Source organism: Kogia breviceps, chromosome 17 (genome assembly GCF_026419965.1).
Source record: "Kogia breviceps isolate mKogBre1 chromosome 17, mKogBre1 haplotype 1, whole genome shotgun sequence".
In the NCBI taxonomy this organism is placed as follows: Eukaryota; Metazoa; Chordata; class Mammalia; order Artiodactyla; family Physeteridae; genus Kogia; species Kogia breviceps.
In genome coordinates, this window is record NC_081326.1 from 76,987,129 (window position 1) to 77,008,634 (window position 21,506).

The 21,506-nt window shown below is 58.3% G+C and overlaps 1 protein-coding gene across 11 annotated transcripts in view; it reads right to left on the reverse strand.

The window, feature by feature from the left end:
* PLEC (plectin) overlaps positions 1-21,506 on the reverse strand; it is a 58,619-nt gene that overhangs the window by 36,535 nt on the left and 578 nt on the right. For 7 of the 11 annotated variants that reach the window (XM_059043187.2, XM_067017605.1, XM_067017602.1 and 4 more), the window contains exon 2: positions 20,478-20,676. In XM_059043187.2, coding sequence (XP_058899170.1) covers positions 20,478-20,670 — 193 coding nt within the window. In that variant the 5' untranslated portion in view covers positions 20,671-20,676. Of the gene's footprint in view, positions 1-18,624; positions 18,778-20,477; positions 20,677-21,238; positions 21,249-21,506 lie in introns of those variants that run through there. The other 4 variants (XM_067017613.1, XM_067017612.1, XM_067017604.1 and 1 more) reach the window with 3 other exon arrangements.

Below are 21,506 nucleotides of genomic sequence, written 5' to 3' on the forward strand. Positions count from 1 at the left end.
CAGAGGAAACTGCAGGCACAGCCAACTGTTCCCACAGCCCGGCCCCCCAGCTCTGCGGCGCCGCTCTCTCTCCGCCGGCGGGAAGGGGGCCAGCCCCGCGGGACACCGGCGGGGAGGGCGGGGCGCCGGCTCGGGGAGGACGCCCAGCAGGCGCTGGAGAGGGCAACGGCCACGCCCCCTCAGCCTAGCGGTGCCTGCGGACCCTGCCGGGCACCGCGGCTGTGGCTTCGGGAACCAACACCAGCTGTGGTTTCAGGCCAGCACTCAGGCCAGTGGCCCGGCCCGGCCCTGTGCCCACGGAAGACCCACTCCTGGCCTGACCCTCAGCACCCCCCGGACCACCTGCGCTCCCCCTGCCCCACCCCACAGCCCCACTCTGACCTCCTCTCCCTCCCAACCGTTAACCCCATACGTCCACCGCACATCTCCCTGCTTTGATTCCCCGACCTAACCCCCCAACCCCCAAGCCTCCTACCAAACCGACCCCACAGCATGCCCCCTCCCAAAATGATTCCAAGCCACACCCAAGGCCCCCAGACCTAAGGTCTCTCCTCCTTCCACACAGATTTGCACAGGTCTTTGGCCCAGCCCCTCAGCCCCGTCACAACCCACGCCATTCCCGCAGGAGAGGGCAGCAGTGTGGGACGCTGAACGGGGGCGGGGCACGAAGGGGAATCCTCCTCCCTCCCACCAGCCCCGCCCCCGGGGGTTGAGGGGAGGAGCAGGCAGGAGCCTGGAACGAGACGTCCCCGGTCTGGCCCGCGGTGCCGGCCTCGGCACGCCTCTCTCTACCCCATCCCCCAACCCCCGCGCCCCCCAGGTCCCAGGGCTGGGAGAACATCCCTTTCTGCCCTGCCCCCACGCTGCGGGAACCGCAGCCGTAGTTGCTGATTCAGCACAGGAAGGACCGGGGAGGACAGACAGGGCGGCCCCCTCCTCCCCACTCCAGCCAGGCCCCTCCGGATCTCCAGGGCAACCAGTCGGGGTCCTTGGGCAGCCCCCAGCCACCCCCCCCATTCCGGAACAAAGAACCGCAGTGTGGACTTGCCCAGGGCCAGCCCGCCTGGCGCCTCCCCCGCCACTGATCGATCCCCAAGGCCCTGCCCTGTCCCCTTCGACGCTGGGGGGCAGGCCGACAAACGGGGCGGGGATTCGGCAGAGTTCGCGAGGAGAGAAAGTGCGGATCCGAGAGGTGGCGCAGGCCGGCTCCCACCCCCGCCCCGCCCCCGCCGCCGCAGTAGCCCGCCCCGCCCCCCGACACTCGCTGCAGGGTTGCAGGGCTGCGGGGCTGCGGGGCTGCGGGGCTGCGGCTGGAGTCACCCCCGCCAGCTCCGGGCGGACCTCGCACCAGGTGGAGTCCCGGCAGGACACGGACATGGGGTCTCCTGCGGCTCCGGCTCCCCACCCACAAAGCTGCCCCCAAGGCGGCAGACCCCGACCGCTGCCCTGTGGGGGCTGCACCCAGCCAGAGGTCACTGCCTGGTCCACACTCCCCACCCCCCCGGCTCGGTCCCTATCCCCGGCCCGCACCTTTGAGGGAGCTGATCTCATGCTGAATGGCTCGCGAGGGGTCCATGTCTCCACTGGGGCTGAGGGCGGCGCGCGGGCCGCCACGCAGAGTCCAGCCCCGCACTGCACTGCCCAGGCCAGAGCCGCAGCCTGGGGGAGGAGCCGGGAGGCGTGGGGCGGGGCTTGCCAGCCGGGGCGGAGCCTCAACTAATCAATGCGCAGTGCAAGGCCGGCCAAGCTTGCTCCCGTCTACTCCGCCCCCACCCTTCCAGACCCCTGCTCCCGGTCACCTGACCCCGGTAACTCCAGCCGGACTGCCAGGCCATCAGGCTGGATCCAGGCATGCTTGGACGGCCCACCCCAACCCCCAGTCCTCCACCGCTGGCCACCCCCAGAGTGCCCTTCTAGCCGCTCCTGCACGCGGCTTTCCTGGCCTCGAAGTCATGGCCACTCACTCCCTGCTGGAGACACCCACCAGTCTGCACCTCCTGGCGACCTCCCCAGCCAGCACCCTGGGTGAAGAGAGAAGGTAGATCCCACCAGGGCAGAGGCTGGAGGCTCCTTCACCACCACCATTCACTTCCCCCCCTTCCATGCCCTCTGCCTTCTCCCCTCAGCTGGGGGCCCTCCTCCACCCACATGCGCCTCTGGGTCACCTCACCCGGTCCTGTGACACTCTGACTCCCAAGGTGACACATTCAGCCTCTGCCTCTCCAACTCAGCAAATACCCACAAGGCTTGTCTTGGGAAGTTCCTGTCTTCCCGGCTCTGCGGATGTACCACCATCTACCACCCAGCAGCTCAGGCCAACACCCGAGGGTCCTCACCCCCATGGGTCAGCCCCACAGGTCCTGGTGGTTCCACCTTCCAGTCTGTCCACCTGCCACCAACTGTCCGGCCCAGCAGTCTCCTTGCACCACCACCCCTGTTGCTGACAGGATCAGCCTCCCGGACACTGACTGTCACTGCCTGCCCCCTGGGGAGAAAGACAGCGCTGGCACTGCCAGCGTGGGGTCAGCTCCGCCCCCCTCAGGCGCCGCAGGAAGCCGTAAACCAACGCGCAAGGCTTGCCCACACCTTGGGCGTGTGCACGCGTGCGTGCGCGGGGCTTCAACATAAGTCCCAGGATTGGGCCCTCCCGCTCCACCCTGGTCCTCTGTGCTGGGCTGTGGGGACAGACACAGCCTCCGTCTCCTGCCAGGCCCACGTCCAGATTCTTCCTCCATCCTCACCCCAAGGCCCTCCTGGCCCCTTGGGGCCCACACCTTGCCCAGCCAGGCCGCTGCCTTTAGGCGACCACTCTTCCTGCAGGCAGGCCCACCGTGCGTCAGGTCAGGACTGGGGGGAGCGCGTGATGATGGCAGAGCTGCAAAGCTGGCGGTGCCCACAGGTACCGGCTGATGAGCAAAGAAGCGGGCGCGGCCCTATACTGGCTCGAGGCCTGATGTTCTAGGATCCCTCACAACCCCATCCCCGCCCCTCTCAGGACTCAGCCGGTCCGGGGCACAGGCAGGTCTCAGGCAAAAACAGCGGCAGACCTGGGGTAAACAGGAATATGAGAAATTAATAGAGGATTTTGTGATTCCTTACACCTAAATTCCTATTACTTTTTTATTAGCCACGTCCAGATGAACCTAAATCCAACTGTAACTGAAGAGTACTTCCTAACTAAATCTCGAATGAAACTGATACTTAAACAGAACTAAAAACTATAGGAAAACTCACCCACACACAAAATTAGTGCTGGTTCTAGTTTTGAAACTGCATATAATTGAGAGTCCCCTGGCGGTCCAGTGGTTAGGATTCAGCGCTTTCACTGCTGTGGGCCAGGGTTCAATCCCTGGGTGGGGAACCAAGATCCCACAAGCCACACGGCACGGCCAGAAAAACAAAACTGCATATAACTGAATTTTATAAGATTATAATTTTAAGCTACTGAAAAGATGAGGGCAGAAAGCAAGTAATGGGGTAACGCAAGGATAAGGCGCAATTAGGTGGCTTTTCCTAACTTTTCAGAACCATGGGGACAGAGAAGGAATGCCCCAGGCCCTTAACGGCCCCCTCAAGTCACGCTGCCCACCCGGGAGTGGCCACTGCAGCCACCTGCAGCCGCCCGCAAACAAGGGCTCGCAGAGAAGGGGTGGCAGCCACAAGGCCCAGCGAAGAGGCCTTCGGCCTGCCCCCGCCCAGCCCGCCCCAAACGGCAGCCACATGGCGTGGCCTGGGGAGTGGGCTGTGGCCACGGCCCGTGGATAGAGTCCACGGGACACACTGAGCCCATTCCTTGGTTTCTTCCCAGAGGAAGGGGCAGCTAAAGTGGGGCCGTGGAAAGATAGGCTGCAGCCAGCCAGCAAAGGAGGCGGACGCACATACGAAGGCCCCAGGTCGAGAGGAGAGGAGTCTGGCCAACGCCAGGGAACGTGTGCGTGGAGGGAGCCTGGCCTCAGAGCTGTAGGCCGGGTCCCCCTGGGCCAAGGAGGCCCCTCGGACTGCGGCGGGCACGGGCCTGGGGTCGAGAGCTGGGGGCAGCGTGGCTCCGGCGGGTGAGATGCAACGGCCCTGGCCCGCCCGACAGTCCTCAGCTTTCACGGTCTCGCTGCCCAGGAGATCTAGTCCCAGGGTCCTCAAGAAAGCAGGCCGTCTGACCCGGCACGGCTTCCCCACGCCCAGCTGGGGTCCTGTCAGGTCACCTGCACCAGGGACTCGCATCATACGCGCAAGGCCGACCGCTCTCGAAGCCTTACTGCAAATTCCAGGAGGCAGCTTACACCCCTGTGGTCCCTGCAAGCCAAGCTGAGCCCCTACGCCACAGCCAGGCCCCCTCCTTCCCAGCCCCTCTGTCTGGGACAAAGCACCCCCTCCTCACAAGCCTCCCGAGACCCTGGCAGGTGTGGCCCCAGGCCACACCCCCTGCGATTCGGCCCGCCTGCTGCTCCCAAGGCCCGGTCTGCCTTCCAGTCCGTGTTCCTCACCAGGGTTCCCCAGCTTCACGCCCGTGCCCGGCCCCGGGCAGCCTGCCCCACCGGAGCTCACTAGTGACTGGTGGGCAGGTGACCCTGTGCAGGGGTGACATGGGACCGCTGTCGGCCCTGCCGGCGGACACCTTCCACACAGGGTCCCCCATAGTCACCCAGAGAGACCCCGCTACGGACTGTGTCTGTTCGCTGCAGTGGGAACGGGGGGCCCTCTCACCTGCACCACCAGGCCTCAGCCCACAGCTGTCGCCTGGCATTGGCCTTGCCCTCTCGGGAAGCTGGCAGGCTGGGCAGGAGGAGGACGCTCTTCCACGTGGGCAGCCGCTGGGCGAGGAAGGCGGGACCTCAGCTAGACCAGCCACCCTGTGCGGCTCCACCCCACAGGGCCAGGTCCACAGCCCCGCGGTGGGTGCCGCCAGGGCCCCAGGGGTCCTGGCGATGGCCCAGGATGCATGGCGGGTCCCCGTTTGGGCCCCATCCAGCTCTCTCCCCCTGTAGCCCAGTTCAGAAATGGCACCGTTACCAGGTGTCCGCCAGAGACCTCGGGCAGGGATCCCGGGTCCCACCCCCGCGTTCCATCCGTCAGGAGGTCCCATCATTTTGCCTCCCAAATACCCCTCAAACCCGTTCTCTTCCCACCGTCTCCACCGCCACCCTCCTCCCCTTGGAGACAGCCCTGGCCTCCTCGCTGCCGTCCGCCTCCAGGTGCTCGGTGGCCACAGCCCCGCTGCCACATCTGCTCCATCTCAGGGCTGCAGAGAGGCTCCCCATCCTGTCCTGTCCTGTGTCGTCCTGCTGCGCAGACCCCTCTGCCGTTTCCTCCAGCAGGGACAGTGGGGACAGCGCTCTCACACAGGGACACCTGCCTCAGCACCCCTGCACCCCAGGCCTGGTCAGAGGCACCCACGCAGGGACACCAGGCAGTGGATGCTCGCAGTTCAAGGATGAGGTACTTCCCAGGAACGCTATTGATAGAGGTTTACTTCATTAATAGATTAAAGGAGAAAACCTGTATATTGATCTCAAAACTGTGGATAACTCATTTGATAAAAACTCACCAATATTTCTGAGTTTTACAAAGTGACCCAGTAAACTGGGAAGGGAGGTCCAGGCACCCTCAGTATCTGAGGGGGATGGATTCCAGGACCCCAGCCAACACCAAAATCCTCGGATGATTAAGTCCCTTATAAAAACTGGAGGACTATTTGCATATAACCGAATACAGTGCAAATGCTATGTAAGTAGTTGTAAACACAATGTAGGGACTTCCCTGGTGGTGCAGTGAATCCACCTGCCAATGCAGGGGACATGGGTTCAAGCCCTAGTCCGGGGAGATCCCACACGCCGCGGAGCAACTAAGCCCATGTGCCACAACTACTGAGCCTGCGTGCCGCCACTACTGAAGCCTGCGCACCGAGAGCCCGTGCTCCACAAGAGAAGCCACCGCAACGAGAAACCTGCGCACCACGACGAAGAATAGCGCCTGCTCGCCGCAACTAGAGAAAGCTCGCGCAGCAACAAAGACACAACGCAGCCAAAAATAAATAAATATATTTATTTTTTAAAAAATACAATGTAAATGTAAGTAGCTGTCTTTGAGCACCCACAGCAAATTCAAGTTTTGCTTTTTGGAACTTTCTGGAATCCCCCCCCCCCACAGTACTTCTTTTTTAAAAAAATATTTATTTATTTATTTGGCCACACCAGGTCTTAGTTGCCGCATGCGGGATCTAGTTCCCTGACCAGGGATCGAACCCTGGCCCCCTACATTGGGAGCACGGAATCTTAACCACTGGACCACCAGGGAAGTCCCACCCCAATAGTACTTTTGATCTATTACTTAAATCCCCAGTTGCAGAACCGTGGATGGGGAGGGCTGGCTGTATATCGTTAACGTGAGAACACACGTCCCTCCAAATCTGACCAGGACACCGCCCCAGGGGCCCCCCCATAGGAAGTACTGGGAGCAGCAGGGCTGTAAGGCTCAGCACGGTGGCCAGGACACCCCCAAAGCCACGTCAACAGGCGGCCAGGGCGAGCCTCCAGGCTCAGCTGCAGGAGAGGCTGATCCAGGGCGTGTGAGGGGAAAGAACCTAGGCTCCCGATGCAGAGCACTGACAAGTGTTCAGAGTCTGCACCTTCTCAGCACCTAAACCAGTGCCTCTGATCACCTACCAGAACCAACAAAGGCGCTCACTAGAGTGACAGGCTTTCAACACCCTTCTGAAGACCCAAGAGATTTCCTATAGGCCAATAATAACGAGTTGGAAAAAGAGGGTGGGAAAAACCTTCATTCGCAGTGCAGGATATAAATTACTCTGGAACAAGATAAATAAAAATCAGTCAGAACTTAAGTTCAGGAAGCCCCACAAGCACAAAGCAAGAACCAGACCCATGGGGAGTCTCACATTCCCAACGCAGAGGTCTGACCTCGCAGGACCACTGTGCCCTGAGCTAGAACTGCGCTTCTGACCCACCCCTGCACCCCACCGCCGGCCCCGCCAGCCCTGCCCCGACTCTTTCTTTTTTTAAAATTAATTAATTAATTTATTTATTTTTGGCTGCGTTGAGTCTTCATTGCTATGCACGGGCTTTCTCTAGTTGCGGCGAGTGGGGGCTACTCTTGGTTGCGGTGCACGGGCTTCTCATTGCGGTGGCTTCTCTTGTAGCGGAGCACGGGCTCTAGGAGCACAGGTTCAGTAGTTGTGGCACGCAGGCTTCAGTAGTTGTGGCGCACGGGCTTAGTTGCTCCGTGGCATGTGGGATCTTCGCAGACCAGGGCTCGAACCCGTGTTCCCTGCATTGGCGGGCAGATTCTTAACCACTGCGCCACCAGGGAAGCCCTGCCGCACCGACTCTTAATAATTGCCTCCTTCAGACACTCACATGATTGTATAGCAGATGGGCAAGGTCCTGTTGTCTGTTTGAAACCCTGTCACTGGGTGCTGGGCAGGTGTAGGGAGCGAGCCGTTTCGGGTGCTGCTGTAACATCCAGCAAACACCTTAGGAACTTTTAAAAAATACTGTATTTGAATACGAACTATTCCCCGGATGCAAACATGGGCCATACAGGGAAACGTCTCCGCCCAGATTGTCCCCTCTCCACCCCGCACACAGTGTGGAAATCACTGTCAGCATTGCCTTCCTCTTTATCCCTCCGAAATTTCTTTATGTGGAAAGTCACGTAAATACAAACATGATTCTTGGTTTTCCCCCTTTTAACACAAAAAGTGACCGCTCGGGACTTCCCTGGTGGCACAGTGGTTAAGAATCCGCCTGCCAGTGCAGGGGACACGGGTTTGAGCCTTGATCCGGGAAGATCCCACATGCTGCGGAGCAGCTATGCCCGGGTGTCAGAACTACTGAAGCCTGCATGCCTAGAGCCCGTGCTCTGCAATAAGAGAAGGCACTGCAATGAGAAGCTCTTGCACAGCAACAAAGAGTAGCCCTAACTACAGAAAGCCTGATCACAGTAACAAGGACCCAACACAGCCAAAAATAAATAAATGAATAAATAATTTTTTAAAAAAAGTGACACCTCACCTGCACCATCTGACCCCACACCTGGGAGGTCTCCCGCTGCACCCCTGCATCCGCCCTCCCTCAGGGCGCTGGCTGCCGTCCTTGGCTCTCACACACACACTGCGTTCTTAGGCCTGATAGACATTTTCATTGGCCTGGTTTCCACCGGTTCACTAATGCAATCCAGAAATTCTGGGTTTCTGGATTTTTACCAATCTGATAGGTGAAAACACGGCACCCTGGTGTAGCTAGAGCTTAAATTTTGCATACTACTTGACCCAGAAATTCTATTTCTAACAATAGCCATAGACACACAATAATCCAGCTGCAAAGCTCTTCTATGTAGCAGTTTACAATACCAAAAAACCCCACAAAACTAAACAAAACTAAACCTAATGTTCCATGGGAAGAGATTAAATAGGATATGATTACCATATAAAAGAATATTATATTATAAATTAATGTCATAGAAAGATGTATTTGTTGTAACATTAAGTAAAAAGAAGTTACACGTGCTTAAAATACTTCATAATATTAGATTATAAAGTTATAAATAAATTACATTATACTATAAAATACTGTGCACATTTTTTAAAAACAATCATAGGGACTTCCCTGGTGGTGCAGTGGTTAGGACTCCGTGCTAGATCCCACATGCATGCCACAACTAAGAGTTCACATGCCACAACTAAGGAGCCCATATGCCACAACTAAGGAGCCTGCCTGCCGCAACTAAGACCCAGCGCATCCTAAATAAATATTTTTTTTTAATTAAAAAAAGTAAAACAACAAACATAGAACAAAAAGATGTGGAGGTTTTACAAAACACCAATCAACCACTGCAGGGCAGCTTGAGGGGGAAAGCACTGAACGGTGGCCCCTGGAAGATATGTTCACATCGAAATCCCTGGGACCCGTGACTGTGGCCTTATTGGGAAATAGGGTCTTTGCAGATGTGATTAAGTTAAGGATGTCACGATGAGATCACCCTGGATTATCTGGGTGGGACCTAAATCTAATGACAGGTGTCCTTATAAGAGACAGAAGAGAGATACACAGAGGAGAAGCCATGTGAAGATGAGGCAGAGACTAGAATGGTGCAGCCACAAACCAAGGACCAACAGCCACCAGAAGCTGGAAGGGGCAGGCAGGGTCTTCTCTCGAGCCTTCACAGAAACTACGGCCATGCCAACACCTTGATTTTGGCCTTCTGGCCACCAGAAGTATGAGAGAATAAACTTCTGTTATTTTAGGCCACCTATTTGTGGCCATTTGTTACGGGAGACACGGGAAACTAATGAAGATATTTTTACCAGGAGTGACAAATATTTAAAAGCATGGCACTGGTTTTGGAATTGGGTAATGAACAGAGGCCGGAGAATTTTGAGGAGCATGATAGAAAGAGCCTAGATTGCCTTGAACAGGCTGTTGGAAGAAATATGGATGTTAAAGACGCTGCTGCTGATGACTTAGAAGGAAACGAGGCACATATTGCCCGAAGCTGGAGGAAAGGTGATCCCGATTAAACAGTGCAAAACATGTGGCTGAACTGTGTTCCACTGTGGGGTGGAAAGCAGAACTTATAAGCGATGAACCTGGATCTTTAGCTGAGGAGATTTCAAAGCAAAGTGTGGAAGGTGTGACCTGGTTTTAACCTGTTCCTTACGGTAAAGTGCAGGAGGAAAGACGTCAACTGTGGAAGGAACGGTTAAGCAAAAAAAAGAACCAGCACTGGTGACTGGGAAACCCATGGCCTGTTCAGACTGCAGAAGATGCTAATGTGGGGAGACTCACTGTTAGGAGAGAGTGCTCTGGAGAGAAAGACAAGGACGCAACTGGACAATCCTCCTCTGAAGAGATGTGATCTCTGACTCATAGACGCATTCGAACCTCGCAGCACATGCTGGGGATAGAGAGGGTCGTCCAGGAAAGCTCTGTGGAGAAGCCTCTAACCCGGTGGCATGGATCCCTGCGTCATACACAGGAGACCCACAAGGTGTATAAGAGTGTTGTATCAGCAGAAACACCGCCAGCTTGGATGCAAGAGGATAGAGACGGGATGAAAGGAAGGAAAGCTGTTGCAATTCTGGAGGCAGGAAATGGGGTGACAGAGCTACTCAGCTTCAAACGTATGCTGCCCGGCAAGAAAAAGGAAAAATGACTCCAAGGGCAGAGCCTTGGGCCCAGAGGGAGGAGCCATGGGCACAGAGGCCGGCAGAGCTGAGGGTGCACAGAGCAAAGCCTCAAGCCACAGAGGAGTATCCTCAGGCCTTCAAAAACCGATTGAACTTGCCCTGCTGGATTGCAAACTTGCTTGGGACTCCGTTATTCTTTTCTCTTTCTTCCTTTGAGAAAGGGGATGTCTACTCTTTGCCTGTCCCACCACTGTACTTTGGAAGTACACAACATGTGTTCTAGTTTCACAGGTCCACAAATGGAGAGCAAATTTTGCCCCAGGGTGGACCATACCCAGAACTTTACCTATACCTGATTTAGAGAATTTAGATGAGACTGGGCTTTTGAGCTGATGAGATTTTGGACCGGGGGTCGCTGCTGTAAGACTTTCGGGGATGCTGGGCTGGGGCAAACGCACGTTGCACGTGACAGACGTGAATTTTAGGAGGCCAGACAGAGGGCAGACTGCAGTGGGCTGAATGGTGGCTCTGAAAATACATGTCTACCTCCAAATCCCTAGAACCCGGGAAAGTTACCTCTTTTGGAAACAGGGTCTTTGGAGCTGTAACTTAGTGAAGAATCTTGAGATGAGATCATCCTGGACTATGAGGAAGGCCCTAAAATGCGATCAGAAGTGTCCTCACAAGAGACAGAAGAGAAGACGCAGGGGAGAGTCCTGTTGAAGATGGAGGCCTATTCTGCAGCGATGCAGCCGCAAACCAAGGAACCTGACAGCCACAGGAAGCCGGGAGGGGCGGGGCGGAATCTGCCCTAAAGCCTCGGCCCTGCTGACACCTTGATTTTAGACTTCTGGCTCCTAAACGTTGAGAGAATACATTTCTGCTGTTTTAAGCCACCCAGAGTGTGGCAAGGGGGGCTATCTGTATTCTGAAAACACCCATGAGATCCTGTGGTAATAACGATAGTGAAGCTCAGTTGTGCCCATTGAGGCTCAACCCTGTGCCTGTTCCGTAAGCTTCCCACGGAGCCATTCATTTAATAAGAAAGGGGAAGAAAGGTACATTTCAAAAGTTCAAAATACATGCTCACTTGAAAGACAAAAAAAGACCTGAATAAAGACCATAAAAGCCATCCACCCAGCCAGAGCCACCTGATGCAGACACCTCTTCATGGCTTGCTACCAACGGCCTCACACCTGCATCCTCCGGACTCGCACCCCCAGCTCCCCGACCATGCCTGCCATGGAGGGCCTCCCAAACCCCGCTGTACCGGGCACCTGTGCAGCCCCCAGCCCACCTGACCCACCAGCCTGCCTGAGATCTCCCGGACTCCAGGGCAGCCACACCGGACCTCCTTCTAGGGCCTTCCTTTCCTGCAGCACTGGCCCTGGACCTGCCCCTACCTCAGGAACCAGCGTGGGTAGCAGATGCCCCCCACCCTCCTCCTGACCCCAGGGCAGCAGGAAAGGAAAGGTCCCCGCCGAGAGTTGACCACCCAGCTGGGCGGACCCTTCTGCAGCTAAACCATGACCCAAGCTCCCCCAGAGGAGGATGGGAGGAAGGGAGAGGGGAGGAAGCCCTGCGGGCTGTGCCCTGAGCCTTCCAAGTGGGCACCTGCCTCCCATCACCTGAGAAGGGGTTTCTGACTCCCCCTCCACCCAGCCACCATCACCTGGGGCCACCACCAGATGACCCAGCCCATGGCCCCTCTTGGGTCCCAAACCTCACCACCCACAGCCCCTGAAGGCAGCCACAGCACCAGCTCTCCCAGCCCTGCATCTCCCTGTCCAGTGTGGGCCTGTTTCTGGCCACTGCCCTTGGCCCCATGCCGGGTGGGGGCGCCTGGCCTCCCACCTGCACCATCCCTCTCCAGCCTCATTGCATCTGTTTCCAAGGTGCCCAGATCCTGCTGCCAACCCCCACCCCGCTGCTGGCTCCCCTCAGGTCTCACTGGGGAAACTGAGGCCAGGAGGCAAGATCGCCCACGCCTTCCCAGACCCACACCTTCCCATCGCCCACGCCTTCCCAGCCCCACACCTTCCCATCACCCACGCCTTCCCAGCCCCACACCTGTAGAAGCCTCTACCACTTCTGAACCACAGGGCCCCGAGTGGCAAGGGGCTGTCACGCCCACCCCCAGCATGTGCGGCCGGGCAAAAGAGAGGGGTCACACAGCGCCCGGGCCACCCGGGCCCCCGCCAGCCAGTGTTCTGCCCGGGCTGCCTTCTGCTGACAGCTCGGCCTCCTTGTCACTGCCCCGTCCTGCAGGGCGGCCTCCCTCTCACACACTGCTGGACCCCTCACCGTCTCCACCTCCCTTCTCACTTCCTACACACCCCTTGGCACCCCCAATCTGACCACGCCCCCAAACAGGTCTCCCTAAGGTCCTGATATCCCGTATGACCACGCCAGGTGCTCTAAGGGCAGCCGGCTCCCGGTTCATCGCTCCTTCCCTTTCACTGGGCTGCCCGGACCACCCCCTGGGGAAGGCTCCCCCTCTGCCCCGGGCTTCCCCCTCCCCCCCGCCACCACGAGGGCCCCAAGCACAGTGCCCATCCTGGTCCCCCCAGCAACTCGAGTCTTCACATGTTGCCTGGCTCAACGATCACCTCGGTTTATTTGCCCCCAAGCTAAGCTCCTGTTCTTCCACCGCCCCTGCTGCAGAGGCACCACTCCACCCCCCACCCCGCTGCTCCCCACCCCCACCCCCACTCCCACTCTACGGCAGCCCAGTCTGGGGTCTGGGTTCCTGCAGGGGTCCAGCTCGGGGTCCACTTTCCCTCCCATTCACCTGCTCATTTTCAAACCACATTAACGAGGTGCAACAGGACACAGACCCTGCCCTCGGGAAGCTGAGTTAGGTGGGAGAGAAGATATTTAAAATCCTCTTTGTTGGGCTTCCCTGGTGGCGCAGTGGTTAAGAATCTGCCTGCCGATGCGGGGAACACGGGTTCGAGCCCTGGTCCGGGAAGATCCCACATGCCGCGCAGCAACTAAGCCCGTGCGCCGCAACTACTGAGCCCATGTGCCGCAACTACTGAAGCCCGCGCGCCTAGAGCCCGCGCTCCGCAACGAGAGAAGCCACCGCAGTGAGAAGCCCGTGCACCACAATGAAGAGTAGCCCCCGCTCACGGCAACTAGAGAAAGCCCGCGCGCAGCAACGAAGACCCAATGCAGCTATAATAAATAAATAAATTTATTTTTAAAAAAGTAATAAACTGACAGAAAAATTAGAAACACTGCTAACACAGAAGGAAGTTAACAGTCATAATAAATATAGAACTCTTAAAATTCAAAACAAAACACCTTACAGAGAAATGAACAATGCTTTTCAATACAAAGAGTGAATAACTATGAAATGATGGTCACTTAGTCAAAGAATGCGAATTAAAACAAATTAGAATTTTCTCATCAATCAATTGACAAGGGATTGGAACTAGTCTGCCTTGTATCTGCTGGCTCATCTACACCAGAGGACAATTTAGAAATACAATCATTTTTAATGATGAGCCCCATGTTCACGTAAAGGGACCAGATAAATAAGTGGAGGTACTTCCATGCAGTGGAACACTTAGTACCCATTCAAAAGCATGAGGGTGCCAAGACAATTCACTGGGGAAAGAATAATCTTTTCAACAAATGGTGCAGGAACAACTGGGTATTATCCTCGTGCAAAAGAATAAAGTTGGGGTAATTATGTGGCGGTCCGGTGGTTAGGACTAAGCACTCTCACTGCTGGGGGTCCCGGGTTCAACCTCTGGTTGTGGAACTAAGATCCAGCAAGCCTCAAGGCACAGTTAAAAAAAAAAAAAGAATAAAGTTGGACCCCTACCTCACACCATACTCAGAACTTAATTCAAAATAGATCAAAGACCTAAATGTAAGAGCTAAAACTATAAAACTCTTGGAAGAAAAAAATATTGCCATAAATCTTCATGAATTTGGAGTAGGCAATAGCGCTTAGATATGACACTAAAAGCACAAGCAACCAAGAAAAAAATAGGCAAATTGGACTCACCATTAAAATCTTTTGTGTTCCAAAGGACACCATCAAAAAAATAAAAAGACAACCCATAGAGTCAGAAAATATTTTTGCAAATCATCTATCTGATAAGGGACTTACATCTAGAATACATGAAGAACACTTACAACTCAATAATAAAAAGCTAAAAACCCAATTTAAAAATGGACAAAGCCTCTGGATAGACATTTCTGGAAAGAAGATATAGAAATAACCAATATGCAAAAGAAAAGGTCTCAACATCATTAGTCGTCAGGAAATGAAAATCAAAATCAAGAGAGACTACTTCACACCCACTAGGACTAAATGTCTATAATCAAAAAGGCAGATAATAAGTGCTGGTGAGGATGTGAAGAGACTGGAAGCTTCACACACTGCTCATGGGATCGTAGAACGGTGTAGCTGCTGTGGAAAGCAATCTGACAGTTCTTCAAACAGTTAAATATAGAATTATCACATGTCCCAAGCAATTCCACTCCTTGGTATATACCCAAGAGAGATGAAAACATACATCCACACAAAAACTGGCACACAAGTGTTCATAACAGCACATTCATAACAGCCAAAAGGTGGAAACAACACAAATAGCCATCAACATATCCAGAGATAAACAAGATGTAGTTTATCCATACCATGGAATGTTAGTCCATAAAAAGGAAGGCAGAACCAATACACACTGTGACATGGATAAAACATTATGCTACGTGAAAGAAGCCAGACACAAAACTGTATGATTCCATTTATATGAAATGTCCAATATAGGCAAATCCATAGAGACCTAAAGTAGATCAGTGTTTGCCAGGGGCTGGGGAATGTAAATGCTCTGAAGTGGATTGTGCTGACCATTTCACAAGTCTATTATTACACTAAAACCCACTGAATTCTTTCCCTCCCTCCCCCTCTTTCCCTCTCTTTCCCTCTCTTTCTCTCTCTCCCTCTCTCTCTCTCATACACACACACACCCTGGTCACCCCAGCCAGAGAGACTAGGGGCCCAAGGTGTGACTTTCACCTTTTTTCTTCATATACTTCCACAGTGCTTGTTTGTTTGTTTTTAGCACATTTTGCTTTTTTAAAAAATATTTACTTCTTTATTTGCCTGCGCTGGGTCTTAGTTGAGGCATGCGGGTCTCTAGTTGCGGCATGCGAACTCTTAGCTGCAGCGTGTGGGCTCTAGTTCCCTGACCAGGGATCGAACCTGCGCCCCCTGCACTGGGAGCGCAGAGTCCTAGCCACTGGACCATCAGGGAAGTCCAGCACATTTTGCTTTTGACCATAAACACAGACCAAAAGCCCTCTTCAAAGAGCCCCAAATAACTGACAGCCTCCGATCCTACCAGTTGAACTCTGGCCACCAAAGATGACAACCTATGCTCTCATCCACTCACCCATGCAAGCGCCCTGCAAGTGCTGGCTGAGGGCCTGGGGCTGGTGCCAGGGACACAGATAACCAAGCTCAGAGTCCAGGACAGGGGACGGTGGGCCACGTGAGGAGGATGTCAGGCGCAATGGCACCGGGCAGGCCCAGGGCCTGACAGGGAGGTGGGGGAACCCTTCCAGCTGACTCTTAAAGCAAGCACACGCCCTGCAGATGCGCTGACACTCCCCACCCCCGCCCACCTCTCCAGCCCCACCTTCTCCAGACCAACAGCAGGCCTTCCAGGTGGGTGCCTCCTGCAGGCTCCCTACCCCAACCCTGCCTGCAGCACCTGCCCCCCCAAACCCCCACCCCACCAACATTCCTCCCCTCTGCCTCCCCTCTCCCCGCCCATGCCCCTCCCTCAAGCCTCCCCCACCCCCCCATCCACACTGACTCTGCTCCCAGCCTTGATGACACAACCTTCAAGACTCTACACAAGCTGCCCAGACTCTCCCGGCCGCTCCCCACGCCCCACCCTGGACTTCGTGCCCTGTCCGCCTGGGCAGGCCGTTGGCCCTGCGCGCAGAGAGCTGCCTCAGAAGCTTGGGGGGCTCCTTCCCCACACACCCTCCCCCGCCCCCGCCCCCAGTCCTGCCCGTGCACCGGGAGCACAGGCCCCTCCGGGCCCCCCCGGGCGGCCGCACCTCCATAGCTGTCACAGGCCGGGCTCTGGAGACCCTCGCCAGCCCACGGGGAGCTCTCCGACCCCAGGCCCGGGCAGCTCGGCCCCGCAGGAATTTGTCCTGGAGCGAAGGCAGGGAGGACGGGGAGGGGCAAGGGGTTCAGGCAGACAGGAAGTGGAGATTGTTCTGGAAGGAGCAGGCCCGGGGGTTGGCTGGGGTGGGGGGAGGACTGGGGATTTCCAGAGGGAGAGCTGGGGGGTGACACCTCCACTGCTGTGGGGTGAGGGGACACAAAGGTGAGGGGCGAGGAAGCCGGATTTGGAGGCGGAGGGCAAGTGTATCTCACGAGGAAGCGCAGGGCAAAGGTGGGGCTGGGGGCGAGTGCCGGCGCGGGAAAGGGGTCAGGAGGCGGCAGCCAGAGCCCTTCGTGGGCCCAGCGGTGGGCCAGCGGTCCCCGAGGGCAGAGCCTGCGAGGGCTTGCTGCGCCCCCCAGCCCCCAGCCCAGGTGGCGGGATCAGGGCCTTCCTGCTGCTCCCCTGCCAGGGGTGGCCTCCTCTCTGGGGCAGGACGGGCCAGGGCCTCAGGCCTCCAGTAGGCGCAAGGGGCTCACGAGGGTCAGGCTGCGGCCCACAGCCCGGCCGCTTCTGCTCCTTTAGGCGACTCCCCCCGGCGCACAGCCCCGCCCCCCATTCCCTTGCCGCAAGCCAGGAGGGGGGGTGACTCAGGGCACCCCAGAAGCCTCCCCTCCCCTCGGCCCCGCTCGGAGCCCCCGGCACCTACGCTCCCACTTCGCCACTCTCAGCCGCCCTCGGGCCAGTGCCTCACACGAGGGGGGCTTCACCGCGGCGGTGGCCAGTCCACTTTGGGCACATGCCCCAGCACCCGCAGGCAGGGAGCAGGCGAGCCCAGGAGGGGGCACGGGCCACGGCAGCCCGGTGTGCCCTCACAGCAAGCCTGGAAGCCCGCAGGGTCCCGTCAGGACTCACTGCTGAGAGGTGGGCCGGCACCCCGGGAGCAGGGGGCCACAGCTCCTCAGGCAGGGATGCTCCAGCTCGCTGGGGATGTGACAGCCTCTGGAACCACACACGGCCCTGCAATGTTACCTGACCAAGGAAGATGCTGGAACAAAGCACTGGGTATTCTGTGTAGGTGTCCCCACTTTCACTAGAGTGGCCAGTTCATAAACAGTTCCATCCTGGGGTTTGCCAGGAGAGCTGTGGCCCAGTGGGCAGCTGCTTCCTTGCCCTGGACCTGTCCAGATGGACCCTCCCAGGCCAGGCCAGCCCTCCAGAGACACACCCACCCTCCCTCCCTGCAGGTGCGGCAGTCAGGCTCAGGAGCCCAGTGTCACGAGGGTCTCTACCCGGCCCCAGCGAACTGGTCACAGAGGCAATGGATTGGCGACCAGAGTGCTGACGAGGAGAAGCTGACAAGGAGACGCACACAGCACATCCACCCGCCCAGGACCCAGGAAAGCTGTGCGTGGAGGACTGCCTGGCAGAGGCGCGCCCTGGGCCCCGTGAAACCGCCCCTGCTTGCCAGGGCGAGGTCAGTGGATGGACAGCAGCTGCCCAGGCTCCAGGCGAGGTCCCAGCAGGACCTCTCTCCCTGAACTGCCCTTGGGGGCAGAGCCAGCATAACCAGCCGTGTGGAGCTGGGACCTGCTCTGGGTCAGCTCTGCCCAGGGCCCCACCTCGACCCTCTCTCAGCCTCTGCGGGCCAGGAGCCAGGGCTGTGTCCACGCCTGCTCAGAGCCCAGCGCCCCGGGCAGCTGGGCTGTGGGCAGCTGACAGCAGTAAGGCCTGGACAGGTCCAGAGGCCCCAGGGGGTGTGCAGCAGGGCCACGGGGGTCTGCCAAAGCCACAGAGTGGCTCCTCTAAAGAGGAGCAGGGGGCTGCCCTGACTTCCCCAGCCCACAGCTGCTCCCCAGGGGACAGTAAAGGGGCATAAGAGGCGTCCCTGCCAAGGCGGGTGGCGGCCTAGGTGCTCACCCACTGGGGGAGGTGAGGAAACGCAGCAACTCTGCGACCCACTGCCAGGCAGTGGCAGCCACACGCAGCCCTGGGGGAAGCACCGAGCTGAGAGGCAGGAGGCACCTCTGCCTTGACCCACGTGTCTGCTGTGTACAGACTCCGGACACAGGACAGTGGCCGGGGCGGGGCGGCCCACCCCAGCCACCCACCCGCGCCGCACGATGCCCTATTAAGGACATGACTACGGGGCTCCGCCGAGCGCGCTGCCTCTTCCTCGGGCGCCGGCGGCCGCGCGGGTCGAGCGAGGCTGGCGGCGGGGGCCGGGGCTGGGCTCCGATCGGGACGACTACCGCGGACGAGGTGTCAGAGGCCGGACTGTCCGGCCGGAGGACCTGTCAGGGCCGGCCAGACGGCAGGCAGCCCGCAGGGCGGGCGGGGGCGCCGTACCTTTGTACTTCTCCCGCACCTCCTCGTAGGCCTGGATGAAGTCCTGCTCGTCGGGCGGCGGACCGGGCGGCAGCAGGGCGGCCATGCCGGCGGCAGTCGCGGGACACGGCGGGGCGCTGCGGCGCAGAGCGGGCCTCCTGCCCCCGGCGGCCACTCGGTCCCTGCGGCCGCGCGCGCCGCTTAAAGGGGCCGCCCCCGCCCCGCCCCGCACCCAGGATGCCCCACGGGCGGGCGGGGCCCGGGGGAGAGGCGGCAGCGCGCCCGGGCGCCTCCCGGCGTCGGCTTGGCAGCCGCAACGGAGCGGGCTGGGAGGCTACGAGTCTGCGTCCCGCGCCCGTCCCGGCGGGCGCGCACCCCCTCCCCGCCCCAGTCACCGGCCCGCCGACAGCCCGAGTTCTCCGCGCCCGGCCCTGCAGGGGCCCCCTCCCTCCCCAGCCTCGAGCTCTCCGCCACCCTGCCAGACCCAGCGACCTCACCTGGCTGCCCCCCCACCCCGCTTCTGCTCCAACCGCCGCTACCTAGGATCCTTCTATTGCAACCTGGGAGGTAGCGTGGGTATCTTCAATATGAAACCCTTACACAAAAAAACTTAACTACGAATAAAAGGACTGAAATAGGGAATTTACAGAAGAAAAAATAATTGGTTAAAAAAAAAAAAAGACAAATTATTTGCCACCCATCAGAGTGGCAATCCCCTGTCTCCCAGTGTTGAGAAATGCCCTCTCCAGAATGCCCCCGGCAATGTTCCTCTAACTGGAAATGCTGCGAACCCTGTGGCCGGAAGCCTCACTTCCAGGGCTTAGAACTAAAGAGGGTCGCCAGGTGCCCACAAAGAGCGCCCGCAGGGCCTGAGAGTGAAGAGGGTCCCGGGCTGCGGGAGGACATTCTGGGTGCACTTTCATGTGAGTGAAAAAGAGCCTCGCCCTTTAACATCCGGATGTGACATGTGAAAAGGACTGGCGTTCCCGTGCCATGTCCACACTGGCCCCTGGGGGTGGGGCAGACGGTGAGGTTTCCCTTCACGCTGTCCCGCTCCCCTGCGTGCCCACAAGCTGTTGCTTGTGCTTCCACCCACAAAGTTCCTTGCTGCCCATGCCACCATCTTCGCCCAGCACTGGGCTTCAGACCTCTTCCCACGCACCTCGGTCCACCCTCCCGGTCTCCTGCAGGGCCAGCCCGTCCCCTAGACCCTCATCATCATTCTGTCCTAGCCGACGGGACAGGGTCAGTAGTCCACAGACTGATCCAGAGACCCTCAGCTGCCTCCTCCCTTCCCAGCACGCCCCGCCCAATAGCCTCAAGCCCTAGGTCACCTACTTCCCAAAGGGCGGAGCCACTGTCCAGATGCCAGCCCGACACTGTCAAGGGCCTTGCACTGGGCCTTCCCCATCCTCCCTGCAAGAATGGCAGCTACTAGAGGGCGAGGCCGGACCCTGGCTCAGGGAAGGGCTGGGGCTCTCGCCAACCAGGTGGCCCATCCCGTCCTGCTCCTATATGCTTCTACCCACCCCACCCCCATGGTGGCAGCCAAGACCAGGGGCCTCGAAGGCGGCTTTGCCCCAGGATCCCAAGAAAGTGTCATCATCACATCTGGGCACTGGACCCTTGTCCTGAGACCAATGATGGTGCCACCTCAGCAAGCTCAACCTCAGGCCTCATGCAGCTGACCGGGTGGAGCCAGCAGGTGGCGCTATGCCGTCTGCAACCACCTGGGAGAGGAGAGGCCGCCTCTGACCCGCAGAACACCCTCAGGTCTCATCCCAGTCCTATACCTGCACAGAGCACACAGCACGTGCTCAGTCAACAAGCAAATGTTTATGAATTGGACAGAGGAAGCTCTTCAGCATCATTACCTGCAATGCGGATGACTGCCCGCTCGGCAGGGTCCAAGACACTCCCGTTCCCCCCAGGGCCACCTCCGCTTAGCCGGCTCCGCTGTGTTTTCTCCAGGTTCCAGGGCAGTGTGTCCCCAGGGCTGGGTGAGCCACTGCCTCCGTTGGAGCCGTCCTCAACCACTGCCCGAACCTCGTGGTGCTCGCCCGACATGGCCTCCTGGAGAGGGAGGGGGGGTGTCACACCACCGTGTATGGGGGGGGATACTGCATACTGACCCACCACATTCTTAACCTAAACATGGGCCCCACCCCATCCACCCTGTCATCTGGACACGGACACCCACACCGCTCCTATGTCCCGCTTCATCTACATACTGACACTGACAACCCTTTGCAGCCATCCACAGCTGGCCTCACCCCCTGCAGCTCATTCCTCTGATACCCACACGGTTACCCCCCCACACCAAGACATCGACCTCACTCCCTCCAGTCTATCACTGGGACACCGATACCCCCCACCCCCCAACATCCACAGCCACTCTCTTCTCTTAGTCACCCAAACACTGACCCCTCCACGCTGTCACCAGGGGTTCAGCCAATCAGAGGACACTGATCCCCCCTCCACCCCGTCACTCGGACACTGGCCTCCGATCCCTCCATCCCAAACCTGGACCCCATCTCCTCTACTTCTCGAGTCAGCAAGCAAGCCAGGCCTTGAGGAACCACTGGCGGCTGCCCCTCTCCTCAGCGGCCTTCAGGGAAGGACCCAGACCCCGCACCTCGCACACGGGCTCTACCTCCAAGCTGTCGGAGCCAATAGCGCTCCCCGTCGCCTTACCCCACCCCTGCCCCAACGCAGTCCCACCTCGGTCTCCGCAGTGAAGGCCTATAAATAGCCAGAGCCGCATCAGCGTGGGCCGCGGGAGCTCTGCTGCGGCAAGCATGGGTGGGAGCCTCGGCCGCCCCTCCAGCGGCCCACCCCGCGCGGCACGCATACCGCACCGCGGAGCTGCCGAAGGGCACCCACCCCCGCGCGTGCACGCCCCT